This window comes from Euwallacea fornicatus, chromosome 16 (assembly GCF_040115645.1).
Source record: "Euwallacea fornicatus isolate EFF26 chromosome 16, ASM4011564v1, whole genome shotgun sequence".
Taxonomy (NCBI): domain Eukaryota; kingdom Metazoa; phylum Arthropoda; class Insecta; order Coleoptera; family Curculionidae; genus Euwallacea; species Euwallacea fornicatus.
The window spans coordinates 641,507-663,128 of NC_089556.1; the positions used below are offsets into that span (position 1 = coordinate 641,507).

At 36.9% G+C, this 21,622-nt stretch overlaps 3 protein-coding genes and 1 long non-coding RNA gene across 8 annotated transcripts in view; 2 read left to right on the plus strand and 2 right to left on the minus strand.

Moving 5' to 3' along the window:
• The window catches only part of cno (adherens junction formation factor afadin), a 69,914-nt gene extending 57,924 nt beyond the window's left edge, over nucleotides 1–11,990 (plus strand). For 2 of the 5 annotated variants that reach the window (XM_066291548.1, XM_066291551.1), the window contains 13 exons: nucleotides 91–282; nucleotides 341–477; nucleotides 532–853; nucleotides 4,332–4,494; nucleotides 4,642–4,773; nucleotides 4,831–5,086; nucleotides 5,149–5,488; nucleotides 5,731–5,887; nucleotides 6,346–7,025; nucleotides 7,351–7,523; nucleotides 7,879–8,141; nucleotides 8,248–8,398; nucleotides 8,575–11,990. In XM_066291548.1, the coding sequence (XP_066147645.1) occupies nucleotides 91–282; nucleotides 341–477; nucleotides 532–853; nucleotides 4,332–4,494; nucleotides 4,642–4,773; nucleotides 4,831–5,086; nucleotides 5,149–5,488; nucleotides 5,731–5,887; nucleotides 6,346–7,025; nucleotides 7,351–7,523; nucleotides 7,879–8,141; nucleotides 8,248–8,398; nucleotides 8,575–8,898 (3,290 nt within the window). In that variant the 3' untranslated portion in view covers nucleotides 8,899–11,990. Of the gene's footprint in view, nucleotides 1–90; nucleotides 283–340; nucleotides 478–531; nucleotides 854–1,312; nucleotides 2,998–3,303; nucleotides 3,359–4,331; nucleotides 4,495–4,641; nucleotides 4,774–4,830; nucleotides 5,087–5,148; nucleotides 5,489–5,730; nucleotides 5,888–6,345; nucleotides 7,026–7,350; nucleotides 7,524–7,878; nucleotides 8,142–8,247; nucleotides 8,399–8,574 lie in introns of all 5 variants that reach the window. The other 3 variants (XM_066291552.1, XM_066291550.1, XM_066291549.1) reach the window with 3 other exon arrangements.
• LOC136344266 (uncharacterized) lies at nucleotides 7–14,614 on the minus strand. The gene is made up of 3 exons (XR_010732934.1): nucleotides 14,486–14,614; nucleotides 13,239–13,395; nucleotides 7–861 (listed from the first exon to the last, which is right to left on the minus strand). It is a non-coding gene; the product is annotated as an uncharacterized lncRNA (long non-coding RNA).
• On the plus strand, nucleotides 12,672–16,774 carry Pdss2 (Decaprenyl diphosphate synthase subunit 2). Its single transcript, XM_066291559.1, has 7 exons — nucleotides 12,672–13,409; nucleotides 13,495–13,613; nucleotides 13,910–14,084; nucleotides 14,498–14,745; nucleotides 15,228–15,368; nucleotides 15,419–15,550; nucleotides 15,626–16,774. The coding sequence occupies exons 1-7, from the start codon at nucleotides 13,123–13,125 to the stop codon at nucleotides 15,769–15,771; spliced, it is 1,248 nt and encodes a 415-aa protein (XP_066147656.1). The 5' UTR covers nucleotides 12,672–13,122; the 3' UTR covers nucleotides 15,772–16,774.
• LOC136344260 (all trans-polyprenyl-diphosphate synthase PDSS2-like) lies at nucleotides 16,226–21,370 on the minus strand. Its single transcript, XM_066291560.1, has 6 exons — nucleotides 20,833–21,370; nucleotides 19,581–19,693; nucleotides 17,146–17,295; nucleotides 16,821–17,084; nucleotides 16,596–16,772; nucleotides 16,226–16,544 (listed from the first exon to the last, which is right to left on the minus strand). The coding sequence occupies exons 1-6, from the start codon at nucleotides 21,108–21,110 to the stop codon at nucleotides 16,306–16,308; spliced, it is 1,221 nt and encodes a 406-aa protein (XP_066147657.1). The 5' UTR covers nucleotides 21,111–21,370; the 3' UTR covers nucleotides 16,226–16,305.
• Nucleotides 21,371–21,622: the final 252 nt, after the last annotated feature.

A 21,622-nucleotide genomic window follows, 5' to 3' on the forward strand; every position in this document is an offset into this window, starting at 1 on the left:
TATTGATAAGCAAAAGCAACTGCTATATTACTGTTCAAAATCGTCTATTAACCAGATGTAATTTTTGAGGCAATAATCCGTTCTTCTTAGCTGAACCTGGCGAAAAAATCGCTTCTCCGTCTCTTCTTGAGCAGGCGGCTAAAGCGGCTGAAAGTGTAGCTGATGAACTGACTCGTGCGGAAGGCAGAGAAGTGACTTTGTACGAAGATCCCGCTCCTCCATTGCAACTCCTTTTGCCGGATGATGGATTTAGCTGTGATGTTGTTCAAGGAGTCCCTCCAGGTTAGCCCCTGCCGAATCGGTATATGGCTTTAACTAAACAAAGTATCTTCTCCTCAAGGTCTTGCCGATTTCTTACATCCTCTGCAAGCAGCAGGATTGTGCAGATTGGCCGCCCAACCAACGAGTTCCGGCTTTTGGACGGTATATATGAATGTACCAAGGCCACCTAGCGCTTTGAGTTCAACTCAACCAGAGGTTGATACCGTAGTTTAGACATTATTATAACATTACCTCATGGTATTTTTCTAGGTCCAGGTAATACGTTTACACAAAGCAGGCGGTGGCATGGGTCTTTCCATAGTGGCAGCTAAAGGCGCAGGACAAGAACGGTTGGGAATCTACATTAAATCCGTAGTTCCCGGTGGCGCAGCTGATAGAGACGGTAGATTAGCCGCTGGAGATCAGCTTCTTTCCGTGGATGGTCAGTCTCTGTTGGGGATAACTCAGGAAAAAGCCGCCGAATTTCTGGTTAGGACTGGCAGTGTAGTCACTCTGGAGGTGGCCAAAGGCGGAGCAGTATATCATGGTTTGGCAACGTTGCTTCAACAGCCTAGTCCGACGCCTCAAAGAGGTGAGTACCTATGTTTTATTGACATTAAGTGACGGACTCATGGTGGTGTTAATTTAGTAAAATTGTGCGCATGGATTAAGTACTCTTGGGTGCTCAAGTTATGGGGAAAGTATACTTTAAAATTACATTAAGTACTGCTAGTTGTGTAGTAATGGCCATTATGAGCATCAATCGCTTATTTCGAGAATGCAACATCTAAACTTATGGGAGGATTCGATGTTAAAATTGCCTTATTAACGGTTCTAAATGTTTGTAAAATATTTGTAAATAAAGAAGTTCGAGTAGTTTTTTGAAGTTACCATTTTAGTTTTTTCGACATCTCCGAAAAACTGTGTAAAATGGTCAAATCGGCGAAGGGCGATGGGTTCCTAACGAGATTGTCTAAAAGTTTCGTCGTTTAATATTTATATTAACTCTTTAATTTCTCGCTAACGCTAGAATTCCTTTCTTTTCATGCAGCCTTGGATTCCAATTTTTATGATCAATATTACTATTACAACCACAGAAGCCCTATGGGGTCGAACGAGTCCTTATATTCAAATCCGGGCAATCTTTATACACCACCAGTTGACAGACCTAAAAACAATGTGTTTTTCAACTCGGACGATAGCCTATTCAAAACCGAAAAGCGTAAACTCATAATTCCCAGAATCGAAATTCAAACCGACGAACCTGTATTCAATCTTCAAGTGACCGATTTCAGTGATCCGTCTCCAAAAAACGTAACACTCACATACGACGAAACTGGTTGCAACATGAAGCTGCAAAAGGTCGAGGATTATGTGAAGCCGAAAAGCAAAGCACAAGAGTTTGCTCAGAACAAGAGCTTTTCTATAGAAATCAACGATAGTTTCGTAGATATTAGAAGTGTCAAAGATACCGATAAGTTCCTTAGTATTGGGGCCAAAAAGCTTTCCCGGCAAAAAGCAACATCTACTTCTTTGATAGATCTTTCAAGCTCTACTTCATCAATAAACAGTTGCATTTACGAGTCGAATTTAGATCTCAGCCAAATCGACCCGGACACCCCGCTTAAACATTGGAAAAGTCCCTTTGAAATTCGACATGCGAAAGATCTAGAAAGGGATAATAAAGCCACCAGCGAACCGGCTCTCAATAAGGCCAAACATTTTGTTAGTAGCCGGAGCAAGAGCGTAAGTGAAGAAAATTTGAATAATAAGCTGACAGAGTATGAGCGACTGGAGATTTTGAAGTTGTTGCATGATTGGAGTTTGAACGGGTCGGAGTCTAAAAGCGAGTTTAATATTAATCTACACAGGGCAAGGAGCACTGAAAATATCGATAGTATCGCTAACGAAGAGGCTGATGTCGGGACGTTGAAGAAATTTGCAGGGAGATTTTGGTCAGAGCCAAATTTGTCCCCCAAAACACGTTATAAGGACCAAATGAAAGAACCACAAATAGTTTTAGAAAAATTCAGTTCAGAATCGAAAATATCTTCTACAGTACCAAACGACGATTTCTTGCACAAATGTCAATATAGAAACTGCATATTCAACGTAGATTTTACTCCAGTAAACGGGACCAATTTTTCGTCTATCCAAGATATATCAGTAAAAACTAATTCTGGAAAACTTAAAGGAATTTTGAAAAACAGCCTCGAAAGGCTGGATAAAAAAGATACCGCGTCCAGCGAATCGCTGAAGGAAAACTTCGATACCGACAATCGCAACAATATCGTGAATTTGAAAATGAATGAAGAAAAACCTAAAAACCAATTCGGGTCTAGGCGCTATAGCGAGATCATAGAAACCAATAAGACGATAAACAGCGTTTTAATTCGGTGCGACAGTCTGGAGAGGTTGACGCAAATGCGTAAACCAAAAAAATTTCCTGAGTCCTACGTAGTCACCAGAAAGCCTAGCCTGAGAATTGGACAAAGACTGAAGAATAACGAGAATGGTCAAAGGCCTAAAAGCCCAAAAATCATAGTGCTAAGGAAGAAGTGCGTTCCCAAGACTTGGAAAAGCTGCTCGGATATAAAACCTAGAAAACAAGTAAAGAAATGCTGCAAGAACGCAAAGAAAAACTGTCCGATTTTAAAAAATTCCTCGGACTCGCCAAAGAGGGCCAGAAAAACCAAGAGTTGCGCCTGCATTAGCGAAGAGAATATCGTGGAATCTGTTTGCGATCAGGAGCCCCAGTTTCCTGATTCAAACACCAAACCGATCAGAGAAGTGAAAGTTTGTTTCGCAGACGAAGATGAGAAGTTTCAGGACAATTTCTGCAGCATGTCCCCGCAAAAACTTGCCAAACAGCACTCGTTCGGGGTTCGACCGAACCAAAAAATACCTCTGAAATCTCTCTTTAGACAGAACACCCTGCCCGAAACTTCAGTTTATTGCGTGAAGTGCCAAACAGTTACGCAAAATATCGAAGATCCATTCCAGATAAGGCATCGCGAGGGCATTTGTATTGGTGGCCAGCAGCAGAAAGCTTCTGCTAGGTTAGCAGCTGGTTTTTCCCTCATACCTGGCTCTGCTTGTATTGTTCATCGTAAGCTTACGATACTGTCTTCCGCACCTTATGATTTTTTGATATTTAAAACATTTTGTTTGACGGTTTGCTGTTCCTCAAGGGTTATTTTGCGCAATACTGGGTGTCGGTCTTTCGTCGTAAATGTGGAGTGTTTTCTTTTAAAGGTCGTTAAAGTACCGTTTACGATGAACACCCAACGTAAAAAATGTTGAACTCTTGGGGGAACGAACCTTTTTAAGGGTCTTTAATTATTCCTGATTAAGATGGATGGCCTGACCAATTCATTAAACACACGTAACTTCGTTAGTTTTTCAGTTCAGAATCTTATTCTGAATTTTTTAAACGAATAAACAAATTCAATTCAATACTACTTATAACTCAACTTGAACAGGGATGTTATTAGAGACTCGTTATATCCGTTTTGTTTTCGTGTAGCATTCGATTTTGCCATGTTTCGAGCAGCTTGTTTTGAAGTTATTATTCTTGTATTTTATTTGAAACAGGTTAATGTTTTATATATTTTGCTAAAGACTATAAAGAATTTATTAGAGAGTATTTTGAAATGTATGATATTTAAAATGATTATAAGACTCTCAAATAGATTCTCTGTCGTCTCAATATATTTCTATACACGTCCTCTGTCTTATTTGGACCTTAGTTTACCTAAAACAAGAGATTTGAGCATTTTTGGAGCCGCCATAAGTTCGGCGTTACTTTGGCTTATTATTGTGTTCTTAATGGCGTCTCCTGTCGGGCAATTTGCCAGTTATTGTACCTTAAAAGTTGGAGTGTTTGAAAGTTTATGATTGAGAGGGAACTCTTTCAGTTTAAATTTTCTCTTTTTATCAAAAAATATCAGACTCCAAACTTTACACTAACAAGTTAAGAAAACAATACTGAATAAAAAAAAAGTCTCGCAATAAATTTTGCTCAAATCTAAAATACCTCTTGGCCGTAAGTAATAACTCTTTTTTATAAGTAGGTCCCAGACGAATGTCTGAACGAGATCTGCCTTCTCGAGTCGACTCAGAACGCACCATTCCCTCTTCCAAATCCGTTCCTGCTCTGCATCAAATTCATTCCTCATCTCAAGATCCGCCAAGAGCTGTTGGAAGTCAACCGAATAATTTTCTAAATGATGGGTAAGTACTTCTACCTGAACCTGTATTAAAAAAGCACCTGTTCTATTGTTGTTTTGCATGTCCCATTCTTTCCTTAATAATGTTTTTATTTATTAACGGTATACCACACGCTATGATGCTCATGTTCAGAACTTTTTTGTTTTGCAGTGGAAACCAAAACGGTCCTTCAGGCCTTAGGAGTCGATCCACTCACAACTTGAATCAACAAGATGGTGGATTTTATCAGAATCTTAGTGTGTATCGCAATAAAGTGCCTAGCCCCCAACAGTTGGGCGACCGGTAAGTTTAAACGCACCCCAAACTAATCGATTATTAACTAAATCTGGGACATTTCAGGACTTCGGCCCTCCGTTCATCCCAAAACTCCCTGCAATCTTCAATCGCTTCTCCTCCAAACTCTCAACGGCCCTCGTCGGCCTATTACCCCACCAACCAATCACAACCCAACTTCGCTCGGCCCAATTTGCACCAATCCATCCCGAACTTGAAAAGTCCGCCATCGATGCAGCGGCTCCATCAGGAGGATAGTAACCGTATTTCCGGCAGTTACCCGAACGTTGGAGGAGGGCTTATGCAGCAACAGTATTATGGGGTAAGAATGTTTTGAATATATAAAACATTATAGTTCACGGTGATTTTTTTCTTGTATTAAAGCAGCCAGCGGCCCAACAACAACCACCACCTCAAACTTATGGTAGACAAGTTGCTGCACAGCAAAACTATCCTGGGTCTCCCGATGAGCAGCTCAGCACTCGGACTCAGTACAATAATTCTTATGGGAACAATTCAAATCAACCCTATCCCTCTCCAACACTCAGTAGCACCCCAAATTACAGTCAGTCCAACAATTATCCTACAATAAGTAACCCACAAAACAACTATTCTCCCGCTGGAGCTCAGCATAATATGGCTTATAACCCATCATTGAATAATGGAAACTTAAGCAATGGACAAAAGTATGATGAAAGAATGGAATCTAGAATTGAGCAAAGAGGTATGTAAGGTCTCAATGTTCGGTAATGGCCTGTGCTGTGATTGATATTATATTGTAGTTTAGCGAGATAGACTAGAGCTTCTGTTATTTATAACAGGAGTTAACACAATGTTTATATAATATATAATTTTAACAGATAAATATATATTAATGAGTGATGGACAGAAGCATGCAAAGTATATCACTCAAATTTGATTATTTTTGATATTTAAAACTTGTTCTTATTCATTATTTAATTTCAGGGTATGCAACTCCAAACACTGGAATGTTACGTGAAGATGTTTTGAGACAGTCTCACAATGCCCGGTCGGAGGAAATGTTGAGATATCCAAGCACCAACAATATCAGAATATCTGAGGCTCAAATACAGAACAATAGAGGAAGCGATGATCTGAACAGGTGAATAGATTTATTATTTCAAGTAGGATTTGAAACATTCATTACTCTGTAAACTCTGTTCAGTTATACTTCATATTACACAAGTTTACCAATTAGCAGTTTACTGAATTGTTTGTGTTTGCAACGCAAGCACATCAGGTCTGATAGAGAAACATTTCGCAAAATTAACTTTGACCACGATTATGAAATGACTGAGAGTTCATTTCTTATCAAATAATAATAGGCAAAAAGTGATTTTATAACAATTAGATTTTTTCTGATGCTTTCGGAACTGGTCGATTTTTCCAATATCAAACAAACATTTTATTGTGCAATAGTGAAAATTAATCGACCATTAATTGTTTAAATAATCGCTTTTCATGTTTAATCTTAAAAAACAATCATCTGGATTAAATATCAATCATATTTCTATTAGAAAATAAGTGTGTCGTTATTTCAACCAACGTAAAAATTCACAGGCATCAAGAAATGAGAAACTCGAAGAGCGATGACATGCTGAAGCATCACCATCAGGGAGAGATGTTGCGTTACGCGAGTAGCGGCAACATTCGAAGCCACGACATTAATCAACCTCTAAGGTCGATTCAAGACCATCAGCACAGATTAACCAATGAAGAGAGACTGCTTCGTGGCCAGGCAAAATTGGCTGAAATGGGCGAGGAGGTTAGAAGGCGACAGCAGCTTCAGCAACAACAACCATCACAAAACCGATTACTAAGTCAAATCCCGCCTAATTCATATTACCAAGCGCAGCAGCAACAGCAGCAACACTACTATAATACCCAAATGGCCCAGTCCCTACAGAATCTATCGATTAATCCTACTTACCAAAATAGCGGTTATAATCAGAATTATCCGGGAAATAACTATTATCAGAGTCAAGGCCCGACGTCGCCTACTTACAGGTCTCAAAACAACCTTCAAAAATCAGTGAAGAAAGAGGAATCTCCTCCAGCGCCTCCTCCTACTAGTACGCATCCCTTGTATGGACAACCTCCTACGACAACAGATCCTCTAGCTACTTATACAGCGTCCAATCAAGATCCGCCAAAAATGGCTTTGTATCCGACAAGTCCTCCTTCCACCAGTAAACCTCCTAGGGATCCGTGGGCAAGGGAGGAACAGGAGAGACAGCAAGGTGACGAATTTTTGTTGTTTCCTGCTTTCCTAGTGAATTTTTAGGCGATGTCTGTTTAAAATTAGAGTAACGTCTCATTAGCAATATAATAATGTGACATTGTCGAACCCCGAAAAGCAGTTGTTAGACCTCTAAATATTCTCTAAGCGAACGTGGTTTTGATCCGCAAATCAATGAAACTTAAGCCAAAAATGCCTGCTGGGTGAAAAATATGCACTTTTGAAATTTTAAGCATAATTTGGGCAGTTTGCATTGATCTATTTGGGAGGGGACATTTTGCAAGAATGTCCCAAGACCTCTCTAATATTAATTTATTTTTCCACAGAAGCTAGAAGGGAAGCCGCGAGACAATGGCAAGAACAGCAAATACGGGAATTGATGACGCTCTCGTACAGATCTCCTCAGCAAGAGGAACAACTCAGGGTTTTGCAGTTGGAGCGAGAGTTTCAAAGGCGAGCGCAAGAAGCAGCCGGGGAGGACGATGACGAGACAGAAAAGGTAAGATTATTTGCAAGTGTTTTCGACTTACCGATAAGTTACTTATTAGGATCTATTGTGACGCCATAATGCCGAAATTTATCCGACTCTTTTGCCCATATATGTTTCCTCTTCCTTTCAATAGCAATATTGCTATCCAATGGCAAACGTTGATTTAATGACGTAGCATATAGTATTTATTCATTACTGTCATTTCGACGGGAGGCAAATATACATGTATTGTGTGCTACTTATTGTTGACAAATTGTCCTTTTAACGAAACACTGCAACATCAATCAGTACCCCTTGTAGCACGGACGTTGCTTATTAACGCGAATAAGACTCTGTAGTCTGTAACGCCATAACTTTTTTCAAGGAGTCTCCCATCCCACACATGCCACAACCCCAACCAGTTTCCAGTCAAACTGTGGTAAGCACGGTGTCGTCTACTACAGTCTCCAGTAGACAGGAGCCGACCCAACAACCACCTACATCTATTTTAAAGTCGGGAGTTATCGGGGCATCTCAACTTCCACCACCCTCCATCACTAACGTTTCCAGGGAATCCCGAGAGGTACATTTACCGACACAGAGGCCGCTGTCACCTGTGGAATATTCAGCCCCACCACCACCAGAAAGGTAAGAAAAAAATATTGTAGGCAGCATTTTGTGAACTCGAAGGCAGAAGTGAATATCAAGTTATGATTCTTTTTAATAATAACAAAAATATCATTTTTGTCAACAGGGGATCGAGTTTTGCTGTCATGTCCATGAGAGCTAAAGACGCTGGGAAACGCGTGTCATTCGAGCCTGTATCGAATCATAACAACATTCAATCGCCGCCTCAAATTCCCAACTCTTTACCAGTGAAAGAGACTGTCAGGGAGGATCCGAATGTAAGTAGTCCGATTTAGTTACGTGAGGTTTCAGAAATCACTTCATGTAAATGACACCTATACCGTCTTACAACATGGAATTTTAAATTGACACTTTGTCAAAAGTATGCCCCCCGCCCCTCCCCCCATCTAGCGTTTTGTGTGCATTTGTTCCTAAAATATTTCGCCTTCTTCAGAGTTTTATTCGCCAAGCCGAATCTATGTTGGCATCCCCTACCTCACCCACCGAGGTCAGTCAAAGCATGGCGACGGCTACCCCAGGCGTCATAGGCGCCCAAGAGGTATATCGAGACCCCCGAGCGCGGCGTCTTGCCGAACAACAAAAAAAGACCCAAAACGAGGCCACGCCCGTTCCCGAAAAGCTCAGTTTCAAGGAGAAAATGAAGATGTTTGCAATGGATTCAGGAGAGCAGGAGACGCCCAAAGACAAAAGCAAAATCAGCCGGGCGCAGCGCGACATTGACAATCTCGGCTCGCCGAGTTCGGGAATGGTGCATTAGGAGTTTGAGGAATAGTCTGCGAGAAATCGCGCTTTTTGTTTCACTTGGGACCAAGTTGTAAGCAGAGACATATATTTTTTGTGTTTTTTTTTTAGTATTTATTGAGGTTTTTTATGATAATGCAAGAGGCATGATTTATACATAGGAGAGGTGTTGTGAAGCAGGGCACTTGCGGGTTTTTGGTAGCTAATATCTTCTTATTGGTTATCAAGCTCAATCAAATAATGCAGAAGAGCTTTAGAACTATGCGCGTTCTCCGAGATTAACCAAGTTTTTGAGCGGTCTTGAATTTATCACAAAAAAAAGACCAGAGCAGGCACTAAAGTACTTATGGAAGAGAGTTGAGAAATTGTTTTGTATCTTTTTTTTCAGTAGTAGGTTGGCTTGACTAACTGGAATGTGCGTAGCAATTTATGTCCCCACAACGTCAAAAACTTGGATTTTATTATGCGAATCTGCTAAAGAACAACATCGAGCTTGGCATTTTTTTATTTTTTTCTAAAGATTGACCTCGCATTTTGGCAAGAAAATCATTGTCAATCCGGCAAGCAACATTCCAGATGTATAAAATCTTAGGTGAAAGCAGGTCGCTTATTAGTCCAGGTTTCGCATAAAATAGGTCAAAACGTAGGTTCAAAAGTACGTAGACCCAACGGCAGTACCTATTCTGGTCTTAAGAGAGTTGTTTTCATACTTACAGAGGTATTTTCGCATTAATCATTTCTGGTATTCCATCGAAAGTTCTCATAAGAGTTCCCATTATCTGCGCCTTATCACAGCTTTGGAAGCTCTCAATCAGTTTTTCCAGCTCCGAAGCCACTCATTGGAAACACACCGCATTTTTTCGTGCCAACGGTCCACAGGCGGAACTGTACGACAAAAATAGAGCTCGTCTTGCGAGGTGGCAACAAAGAGCATAACTAGATCATTAATGCCGTTTTATTGATTTTTATTGTGATTTGCTCGTATATTACAAAAAACGCTTACCAAGGATCGATTCTTTCGCGGGTCAACAAAGGGCGATCGCCCCCATATCACGTTTAGAGAGGAACCCTCCTTCGAGAAATACGTTTTCACATATTTTTATGCTTAAAACGGTTCTGTTGTAAGTTATACGCCCGCATAGATAGACTCGACGACATTCCTGCTAAACTGGATTGAGACGACTTTCTATAAAGATGTGATATTTAATCCCATACAAATACCAAACGCTCACCGCATAACTAAAAGACATAACAATGTCGATGTGCTTTGACTAACGACAAATGAGGTCTCAAATAGTTTTATAATGCAACGGATGAAAACACCAATATTTCCTTCTCAAAGTGAAACAACCATGTCTTCAGATAAATGGGGCCTATATGCTAATCCCGTTCTGATATGCGTGTTTGGCTTCAAACACGCATAAGGGCATGTGCCATTATTTTTCCTAAGCAAATGATATTGTGCGTAACAAATGACTTCTTGTGATGTTTTATCTTCGAGGGACCTAAAGGTTTTTGAGCAGCTGATGCACATTTAAAGTAGTTTTAAGCGTAAGGGTATAAATATAATTCAAAAAAAGCGCTGTAGTCGGACCAAAAATTAGTCATAGAGTTACACAATTTTGATCATATCTTCTTACCTTACCCGTCCATACTTGTGACCATATTTTGATATCTAGCGATTGGTTTTCCTTGTGCGATTGTTTTTTCTTTTGCTACTGACAAAAAATTTTAACTCACTATCAAAACAGTCAGAGTTGAACGTATTTTCCCGTCAGTTTTGAGAAATCGTGTTTCGGACAGTCCTTTAAACCACGTTCTGGACAAACAAGTGCAACATGCGAGCTCCCAAAAAGGCCGTAAAAATTTATCTCTCCGAGTATTTTAGCGAACAGTTTGTTTGTTTTTTTTTCGAAATAAACAAACGGAATGTTATTTGTTTAAAGTACCGTTCACCGACAGTAAAGAAGAAGAAACTGACGCTAAGGCAAACCGAAATATTTACTAGAATTTATAGAGAGTAGATATATGGTTGCAATGGTATATTGAGGATTCTCTATCTTAATGAATTCACCTCTTAAGAATATGTAGGGGTCATTTCAAGCGGTCTAATTGAATTGGTCTTAAGCATACGTTACTTCGTGTGGGTTTCTTTTTTCGACATTTCTGCTGACTGAATAACTGAAATATTGATCATTCTTTACTAGGTACCTAGAGACTATTTTGACGATTAAAATCAATACAATTTGCCGCCGCTTTAATATCGAACGTAGTGGCTTAGATAGTGATTCAAACTACTTTATTAAAAGTGTAAATTGTAGATGTTCAAAGGCTTGATAATATATTTAAAAATATACTATATTATACATAAAATTATGATAACACGTTGTTTCGGAAGATACATTTTTGCGGTTTCATAAAAAAATATCACATAAATTAATTCAAACGTAAAAAAATCAGGAGACTTCGACCTTTAAATACTCTATTTTTAATCTATTGATAAGCAATACTGTTTGCACTTAAGGACCAATTGTTTATAGCTTGTAAGAGCTTATAGGGCACACACACAATTAATAAGAGTTTTTGGTGAATCTTATTTAATTTTGGGGATCGTGAAACTGCTTCTAACACGTCTGATCTACTTGAAGACTAATAATTGATGAATTTCTGTAGTCAGACTTGGTTTGACTCGATCGATTATATGCGGTGTTTCGATTGCCTCCTCCCCAATAGTTGTAATGAAATTTCAAGTCGAACTTCTCTGTTTACTTAAAAATGAATTGAGTTTAGTGATCTTTTATCGAGTTCTACACACTAATGTCCGTGTACTTTTTCTTTGTAAAAATATATAAAGTTCATATTAATTAAATTGAATATTAATTTTCACATTTTTCTTTTAATATAAGCAATACATCTCTCTGTATTTATGTCAATATTTAGTAGATTTCTGTACATAAACATATGAAGAATGTATATTAATACTAAGGGTATAGTGAAGTACTGAATCTATGTTTATCTTTTAGGAGAATTGCTACCAATATAAACAAAATTATGATCTGTTAAATTATGTAATGTCTATTTCTTTCAATTAAAGTTTAAGAATTTAAAGCTGTTTGATTTATTTCCGTTGAAAAGGTATTTAACACCGAGAAGAAAGTTGATTGTTAAAGGTTTTAATTGTGAAACGATGCACTGGCAAGGAAACAAACGTATGTTTACCCTAAGTAAACGTCCGTCACAAGCTGAACTGAAATTTTGATAAAAAAGAAAAAATATTTGTACAGCATCTTCGCAATTTTTTCCACGCGTCCAAATTCCTCCCGAAAATTTTTACATATGACAGTTTTGATCGCCAAATTTGGACTGCGGCAAAACAGTGGCGTACATGACAATTTTCGACAAAAAAAAATGAGTGAAAATTAAGTTCTCAGATTGAGGCGAGGCTGGGTTCCGCAGTAGCCGTGCGATAAAGCTTTAGTACATTGCAGTCAAAACTCGAGTCGGATAACTTTGATTTTCTGGCCCGAAAATTTTCATAGTGTACAGTCAACGATATGCACGAATGCACAAGATGAAATCATGGTGGCCTCATCAGACACATGAGACCTCAAAAAGCAGTAAAGAGGACTGCTGCAAATGTCCCTGCGTTTCGGCTAGTCTACAATAGATGGCACACTAAATTTGTACGACGAAACAATAACCGACATACGCATCACTTTCTATCTCCGTCAGAAAAGCATAACTCCTTTTCTATGACAAAGAAAGCAATCGGAGTTGAATTGTTTTCAATGTCAACACGAAATTTAAACCAAACATTTAAAGGTGCAAACGTAAACAAAACAATTTCTTTAAAAATTTTAAATCAGTTGTTGGCCCATGTTAACGATGTTAATTGTTATTGCCGCCTTTCATCTTTCTTCATTAAGTACCTCTGTTAAAAAACCTCTCTTTAGTACTGCTATACATCTTGCATTAGTACGTGAATCAGAATATAGATTATTAATTCGACCCTCAACCCGCTTCTTCAAAGTTGAAACAAACGTTTCCTAATGCGGAATCTGTAATTTGAGTACCAGGTACTACCTCCCAAATTTAAACCAAACATACACATTAAAGCAATACATATTAAAATGCAAATAATGAGGTCAACTTTCACCTTCACCAGTAACCACTTTCCATTAGTCCTATGGCCGTCCTCAGCAGAATTTTATCAAACTTTTTGGTGTCACACTAATTCCCAATGTCTTTATCAAAGTTATTTGTTAGCAGCTTAATTAGAAATCTAAGGGGCCCATTCGATAATATTTTGCATGGGTCAAAATACATGTCTTCAGAAATTCAGCGTACCAAACTTACCCAAGAGAAGAAACCTGATTGGAATAGGGCTGTGAGTGAAGCAGAGAAAATTGTTGGGTATCCAACATCTTTTTTAAGTCTACGATGGTTGTTGAGTGATGAAATTGCCAATGTGGCCCTGCATCTGAGAAAATTGGTAGGTTCAAATCATCCACTGCTGAAAACAACAAAGTAAGTTATTCTTCTAAGTGTTAAGTTAATTGAAATCATTACATTATAATCATCGATGACCATCATGAACATTTTGTCATTGCAGAGGCCTTTTGTATAATGGTAAAAACAATATGCAAGCATGGGGTCTTATTGTTTTGTTGATATCTAAAGCTGCAGGTCACTCTGCTGATATTCCAGATATGGAACAAGATAAGGCAGCAGGTGAGAAACTCGAATTATTGAACTTAATCATGTTTTAAGTTTGAGCTACATAAGCCTTTGATGCCTATAAAAAGTTTATTTAAATGTGATATTGGCTAAAGTTGAATAAAAAAATAAATGCATGGAATGGGAACGAGAGAAAACTTCTGTACAGAGTAGTCCAAATTCAATGTGATTCAAAGTTGGAAGAGATTTTCTTAAAATATCTACATCATTCATAACTTTGAACCATACCCAATTTGGACCACCTTCTAGATGAAATGATAAAAAGTTTTATATGATAATCTGATGTTAAGGAGTTCTACACAACCAGAGGGCCCTAGCTGAAGTAACTGAAATGATAAGAACAAGTCATCTGGTTCATAAAGGACTGGTGAATTTACAACCACCAAACGATGTTGATGCCAGCGGCGATATGATCTTTGGAAATAAAATCGCTTTATTGAGTGGCGACTATTTGTTGAGCAATAGGTATGTTGCAAGGAAAAGAGTTTCATTCAAGCCTCAAACTACGGACGAATGTTGAAAGTAATGCTAAACTTAAACGACAGTTGAGTCACACGGAAAGAATGCAAAATATGCCGTGTATTGGTGTGGTTCGCTAGGAAGTCATCATCCTGTTAAAAATTATCAGGATTATGATTTTTAAGGAACTTATTCTATTGTATCAAGTTTAACAGAGAATTAAACTTCTTGTTAACTGGCAAATAGAAACTACCATCGTTAGGCCGTTGCTCCGTTTTCATGGAATTTCTGCCCTTGGTAAAGATAGTGATACTTCAGTAATTTAGCCCTTAGCTATACATAATTTCTTTTACCATCAAATTGTTCAAACTGGCACATCTTTCGTATTTTAAAAAAACTTTCCTTACATCTCCCAATAGTTGTATTGAGCTGGCCAATCTTAGAAACCAGGATTTGGTGGAATTGATGAGTTCTGCAGTGAGAGACTTGGCGGAAGCAGAGTTTGTTGGCCCGAGAGATAAACAAAACAATCCATTACCTGCCAAGCCAAAATCGAATCAAATAGAGTACAAACAGTTTACAGAAAACAACTTGGAACCTTTGGTTGTTAGTGAAGCCTTAGGAAATGCACAGGCGGAGTGGACTCTGCGACACGTCTTGAACGCCGGTGAATTTTGAGTATTTGAAATATTGATGTAAAGCCTATTTGTCGAGATAGACACGATCAAAACGAACGCCATCACACCGTAATCGCAAAACTATTGAACAGGACCGCACTTAGGTTTTCTTAAAATGTAATAAAGGACAATTTGTGAGCTTATTGCTAAAATAACTTAATAAATTGAAAGTTGAACTATATGAGGATATTAACAAATCACAAACAACAATAAATAACAATTAATAACACGTATATAGGTATGTACAAATGCAACGAGAATGAAACTGATTGCATCTCTGTAAAACAATATGTCACGTGCAGGTGTAGACCAATAAGAGGCTGGTCACGTGGCGGATGACGCTTTTATTATTGTTTTGACCGTGTCGGTCTTTAAGATAAATTAACTATAAACTATACGAGATATACTAGTGTATACTTACCTCATACTGCTGTATATCTCGTACCTTTTGGTTTAATATATATCTTGTTAGGTTCCCTTCTTGGAAAATCATGTCAAGGGACCTTGAAACTTGCGGGCCATTCTGAAGAACTTCAAGAAAAAGGATATCTTTTCGGCAAGCATCTAGCTCTCGCCTGGCAAGCTTGTTTGGATCGGGAACCTTTCCAGCCAGGTCGGTGAGGGTGCCTTACTTGACATCATGTATGCTATATATATCTTTAGGGTCAGGAGGTCCATTCAGTCTGGTGTGCGCCCCTCTTATGTTCACACTTCAACACAAACCCGAACTATACAAACATATAGAGAAAGGACTCGAAACTGTCGACGACGTGGATTATGATTTACTGCGAAATGAGGAAAGTGCGCAATATCATGTTCTGCTACTAAATTTATCCATCCTTAAAAGTATTTTAATACTTATGTTACTTTAGGTTTTGGAAGGTCCTGGATTGGAATTAACTAAACACTTGCAAAAAGAACATTCCCAAGCGGCTCTTAAAGTACTGAATGAATTGCCCGCTTCTGATGCGAGAACTGCATTGGCCAACATAATTGCGGCGGTCCAGGAGTCATAAAAAAATTGAGCAATAAAAAATCTGCTTCTGTTTACTGTGATAAAAACGAATACTGGATGTTTCAGAAATAAATATCTTCGGTTTACAATATTGGTACATGATACGTTTGTTACGTATACTATAAGTACAATATGTTTGTATACTTGCATTTTTTCACTTCTAAACATATATTCTAAGAGATATATATATATATACACACACACACACACACATATATATTTTTTATATAATATATTTATAGGTGTTGGATAAATATATTCTTTTCCTCTTTTTGAGAAACTACTTGGAATTACTACGCTACAATTAATAGGTCTTGATGAATTACATCCGGAATTTGGATGTTTCAGATAGTCACAATTTTTTTGATTCTCTCTACGACGATACGTGTGTCTCGCAACAATAAACTCCAAAAATATTCAAAAAGAAAATAAAGGAAACAGAAATAACGACAAAATATCATTGATAATGTATTAACAAATAAAACATTCAAATCAGGTACTGACAACAAACATCATATCACATTGGCGAAAGGAACTATAAAACTTTAACTATATTTTCTAATGCTTTTTTGGCCTCACTATCCTTGAACCGCTGAAGGGCTTGAAAGCTTTTACTTACGTGTTCTTCTTTTAATTGCATCGCTTTGGCAATTCCTGGTCCGCGTCTCACAGTTTCGTGTATCCTTTCAAAGTCGCAATCGTGAACGTCTTCCGCTCCTTTCAGAATTTCCGAATAAAAATCTGGATCATGTTGTAGATGAAACATTAATGGAGCTAAAATGACGCAACGAAATGTAATCTTGTAATATTCGTCCCCAAACTAACCTGATATTAAACTGAACGGTCCTTTTTGCTCTTCTTCAAATATCCCTATATCATAATGTGCTTGCCATGCCAGTGCCATATGTCTTCCAAATAAATTACCACATTTTTGATACTCTTCGTCATGATTGGCTAATTTTAACGTCGCTTGACAAAATTTTGCCAACAGGCTTGCTTGAGCTGAAAGATCTTGGCATAATGATGATAAACCAGCCAATCTTCTCTTACCTAAGAAATGTCTTAAAGTCCACTCTGCTTTGGCATTACCTAAAATTTCGTTCACTTTAAAAGGCCCGTCATCAAGCTCGATTGGGATTTCAATTTTCCCGAATTCTACTAAAGGCTTGGCAGGCATTGGCCTATTCTGTTTATCTCTGGGTTGAATAAATTCGGCTTCAACCATGTCTCTGAGAACCGTCGAGATTAGCTCGTTTATCTCTTGATTTTTGAGTATGGACATTTCACGAAAGCTACTGCTTAGTAAGTAGTCTCCTGAAGCGGTGACGGTGAAATTGATGAAAAAATACTCTTGGACTGTGGATGGAAAACTTGCCTGCCAATAAACTAAGCATGTTTCCGAAATTTAAATCTGAATATTCTCGAAGGTCTTTGGTGTAAATATTTAAAACACTATTGTGAAGAATATTGCTTGTTCTAATCATTTCTGATATTTCAGCCAATACCCTCTGCGTGTGTAAAATACCTGGAATGGTTCCGTTACCGGTGTAAAAGAAGGCGAATTCACTGAGGCACATAATGAGAGTATGTATACGATTATGAAATTATACCGAGTGTTCCTGAGATGACTGTATTATTTATTTATTTTTTTTATTTGCATTATTATTAAGATCAACCAAAAATTCCTGAACCAAAAACAAGGCGGTCTAAGCAAACTTCCTTACATCCAATGTTGTTTCGTTTTGCCAATATAGGCCGCCAAAGTTTGCAAATTAATACCGTTTTTTCGAAATAATTGCTAAACGCTTTTATCGTTTTTCACTAATTTTGGAAGTAATAGTTACTACGTAAATTGACGAGATTTGGCATGAGCGGAATATTTTGTCAATTCGTGGAAATATTAAAAATGACGTGTGGTCCGTAAATAAGTTTGTATTTTTGTATCTACTGCACGAATGTTTTTAATTCTTTCTCTGCCGCAAGCTGTTTTTATTTTAATTATATCTTTATATTTAACTTAGAAGAAGAAAGGTATTTTTTGGACACTTTTTAAACTTGGAACGCCAATATCTCGGGAAGGCATGAGGTAATTTGGAAAATATCTCAAATCTATCCTTTCGAAGCGCTCTGGAACTTTACGCAAACAGCTTAAGAAAACCTCTTTCGTTTATACAATTTAATTGGTTTCCTACAAAAGTCACGTACTAATAAAAATGATGAATTCTGGACAATTTGATGAAGGAAGGAATGCCACTGCAGGATAGCAACGCGATGCTTATGGCTATTGTTCATAAGATAATTAAATTTATTAGCTCACGTATATCATTGAGCCCTCGGAATTGTTAAGTTTCCAACAGACCGAGACAAAATGATAAGGTTGATAGGGGCTTTATTCATTTTATGAGCTTATTAATTACGAACATGACGCATTTAATACGGTTTTAAATTCTAAATTAGTATTGTTTCTGGAAAACCTCAGACTTATTTTTCCATCTAGTTTTCTTCACAATAGGAAATTGTTTTTTCATTTCGTTGGGATATGTTTTCATCACGAAATTGCAGTCCCGGATTTACATTTCCCTTATTTAGCTAAATCTGGAAACGTCGCATGTTACTTCCAATCGAGTATCGATCCAAACACCGATGAGTTGTACCTTTACAAAGGCAGGCAGTAATTTTTTTGTACCTTTTGGTACCGATATCACTTCGTAGTTGATTCATTCGAATGTTAACGTGGCGATGAACAAGACGTGCGTAATGCGCGCTCCACTAATGATCGGGAAAATCGGGTTTTCTTTAGTTTTAAAGACTTGAGAGATGTGCCATTGGTGTATCTATGACTTAGTGAGTGAAAATAGATGATGTTTAACTGTGTTTTGAGAGTGAAAGGAGATGTTGCTGACGTTGTTCTAAATCACGCGTTTGATATGCGTGGATAAGTTCTAATTGTTTCTTTTGGTTCGTAGTACCGTGTTCTCACGTCAATGAAAACGACGTGATTAGAATTTAAATTGAAAGTGGTAATTACTCGCAATTTGGGCTCTTTCGAAAGGTACTTAGGACCACCTTTAGGCGTACCTGAAGAATAATATCGCAAATCAAGCTGCTTCGAAGATTTAAAAAACTTTTTTCAGAATGTAATAATGTTTTTTTTTTTTAATTCGGGGCCTTAATTAAGGCGCCTCTGCCTCAAGTCGAAATTAATTCAAAACCAATTGTTTTAAAGATTATTTTCCAGAAATTAATATTTAATTCTTTTGTGTTTCAGTGTTCCAATGTGTGCGCCTCCGTTTCGAGTCGAAGTTCATTCCAAACTCTACTTGTTTCGGATTTTTTTTCCAGCGATTAATACGCAGTTTTTCTCAGGAATTAATGTTGAATTCTTTTGTGTTTCCGGTTTCAATTGAATGCGCCTCTGCTTCGACTCGAAATTACTTCGAAAATAACTGTTTTGAAAATTGTTTTTCTAAGAATGAATATTGATTTTGTTTCGTGTATCGCAGAATTTCGAACTATCAAGCCTTCGTGAGTAATGAAAAGCAACTTAGAGAAGTAAGTAGTTTTAATACAAATAATGTAATTTCTGATCCAGTGTTGTACAGTCATTTCAAGGACATCCTATATAATCTCATTTAATTTCTTGAAAGAACAAATTAATTCACAACACATTTCACCCTTCACATCACTTGTCAGTTTATAGAATCACATCATTTTGGTGTTGTTCAATAAAGCTTTACGGTTTAGATTTAATAACGTGACATTAGAGTGAGATATATGTGATGACTGACTGATTGATTCAAAATTTAATACCTGCTGTAATATCTTTATCCACATCTGTGAATCCTTTTCCAATTTCACCAGCTTTAGAAATTAATAACACGATTAAGCCCCATGTGGGTGTGCGGTCACCGAGAATTAAATTTCTGTAATTAAAGTTTTAAAGTAATTAAATTCAGTGTGGGCCCTGAGTATTAAATTCTAATTACCGCGTTTTTAATAGTTATTTTTTCTCTATAATAAGGCAAAAATAGGTATTCTGGAACAACCTAAATAAGTAACACATTTTAAAGTATCAATATTCATCCAAGATATTGTACAAGACCATATAGAATTGGTTTCTTTTAATAGGTGTACCTCTTTGTTGAACCAGTAAGGCATAAAAATATAACACCCATTACACAAAATTTCAAACTAATCCTGAATTAAACTTATTCTATAGTAAAATGTTAGAGACTCGGTTCGAAAATATATAGGCAATCCAAAAAACATGTAATAAATCTTTAAGATGTTTTAAACTATTAAAATTTGGGAAAAATAAGTTTCATCCACTTTCTCAATCTTCTAACAATTTTATCAACAAGATAATTTCTATAGAAATGGGAAAATTTACGAACGACTTTTGCTTTGATGTGATGGTATCCAGGGAAATTTTCATTGCTTGAATTTTGACATTTTTATGGAAATTATCTTAATGGCAAAGTTAGCAAGAGTCTTAAAGCCTTGGCCCTAAACCAGTAGCAGGTTCATACATTGCCACGTATCTCATGGTAATTTTCATAACAAAGATGCTGCTAATCAGTATTTAGTTACTCAGATAATCTGAGGAACCCACCACAGCTTTAGGTTTAGTGGATCTACCAAGAATCTTGATTTATATTATATTGGGATTATATATATTTATATTAAAAATCTTGATATATTTAGCAATAGCTGACTTAAAGCAAATCTCAGTTCTGTTTCATTTTTTGCCACCACAGATCCACTAATGTTCTTTTCAATAAGCCACAAGTTGTGTAAATGGCTATGTCATGGGCAAAGAGGATATAAGAGATTAGGCTTACTAACAGATCAATTACACATTAATTACAATTTCAAAATATACACTTTATATCCACTGTGTAAACCAAGGGATAATACAGCAATCGTGATTGATATTTTTTTCATAATACTGGACCAGAAATTTTTTATAAACCCCTTATTATATTGTTTTATTTTATCAATGATTTTTTTAAACTCTGACGAGTACATTCCTCTCACACTAAATCTTACATCTATGACTTACCGAGCTGTAGCTAATAGTGGATGGTTTGTTCCAATGAGTTTTCTAATGTAATAGACAATATTTGCAACTTCATCATTTAGCAACCAGCGCAGGTTCAAAAATGAAGTTGGATATCCCACAATCTTTTCAGCCTCACTTACAGCCTTTTTGCAGATTATTTCTCCTCTATATTGCGTAGCAACACACTTTTTTGATACAGGATATAGGAAAGAAGTCACAGAATTTTGTAGAGTTTTAGGAAGAGTCTTATTGAGCTGATTGAATAATTGTGTACACATACTTACATATGTATGTTAGTGTGGATATATTGAGTTGTTTTAGTTTTATATTTTGAATTATTTGAATATCTTGAATCTTGACCGAAGGGAACAATTTCTTTCAAATAAAATATAAAAAATTACAGAAAATTAATAAGCTTTTGTTTAACTTGCAATTCTTAATTATAAAGTATATTCTATATTGTGATTAAAATAAAGTATCAAAAAAACAATTCAATATTAAATAAGAGAAATGATAAAAATAAATAAATAATGCAAACAAAAAGATGTCAGAAGAGACAGAACGCCAAAATCAGAAAAATAAGTCTATCCTTGTTGTTTGGTGAGAGATGAACAAAGTAAAAACCAGTAATAAACTAGTTTTCCTGTGGATTTTAAGCACACGTGACCTAGACTGGTTTTTTGAACTAATTGGTTAAATTTAAATGCGGACAGTGAACAAATTTTACTTTAAAATCAACAAATACAAATGATTGATTGATTTACTTCAATCATGATTATTCTTCATTTTT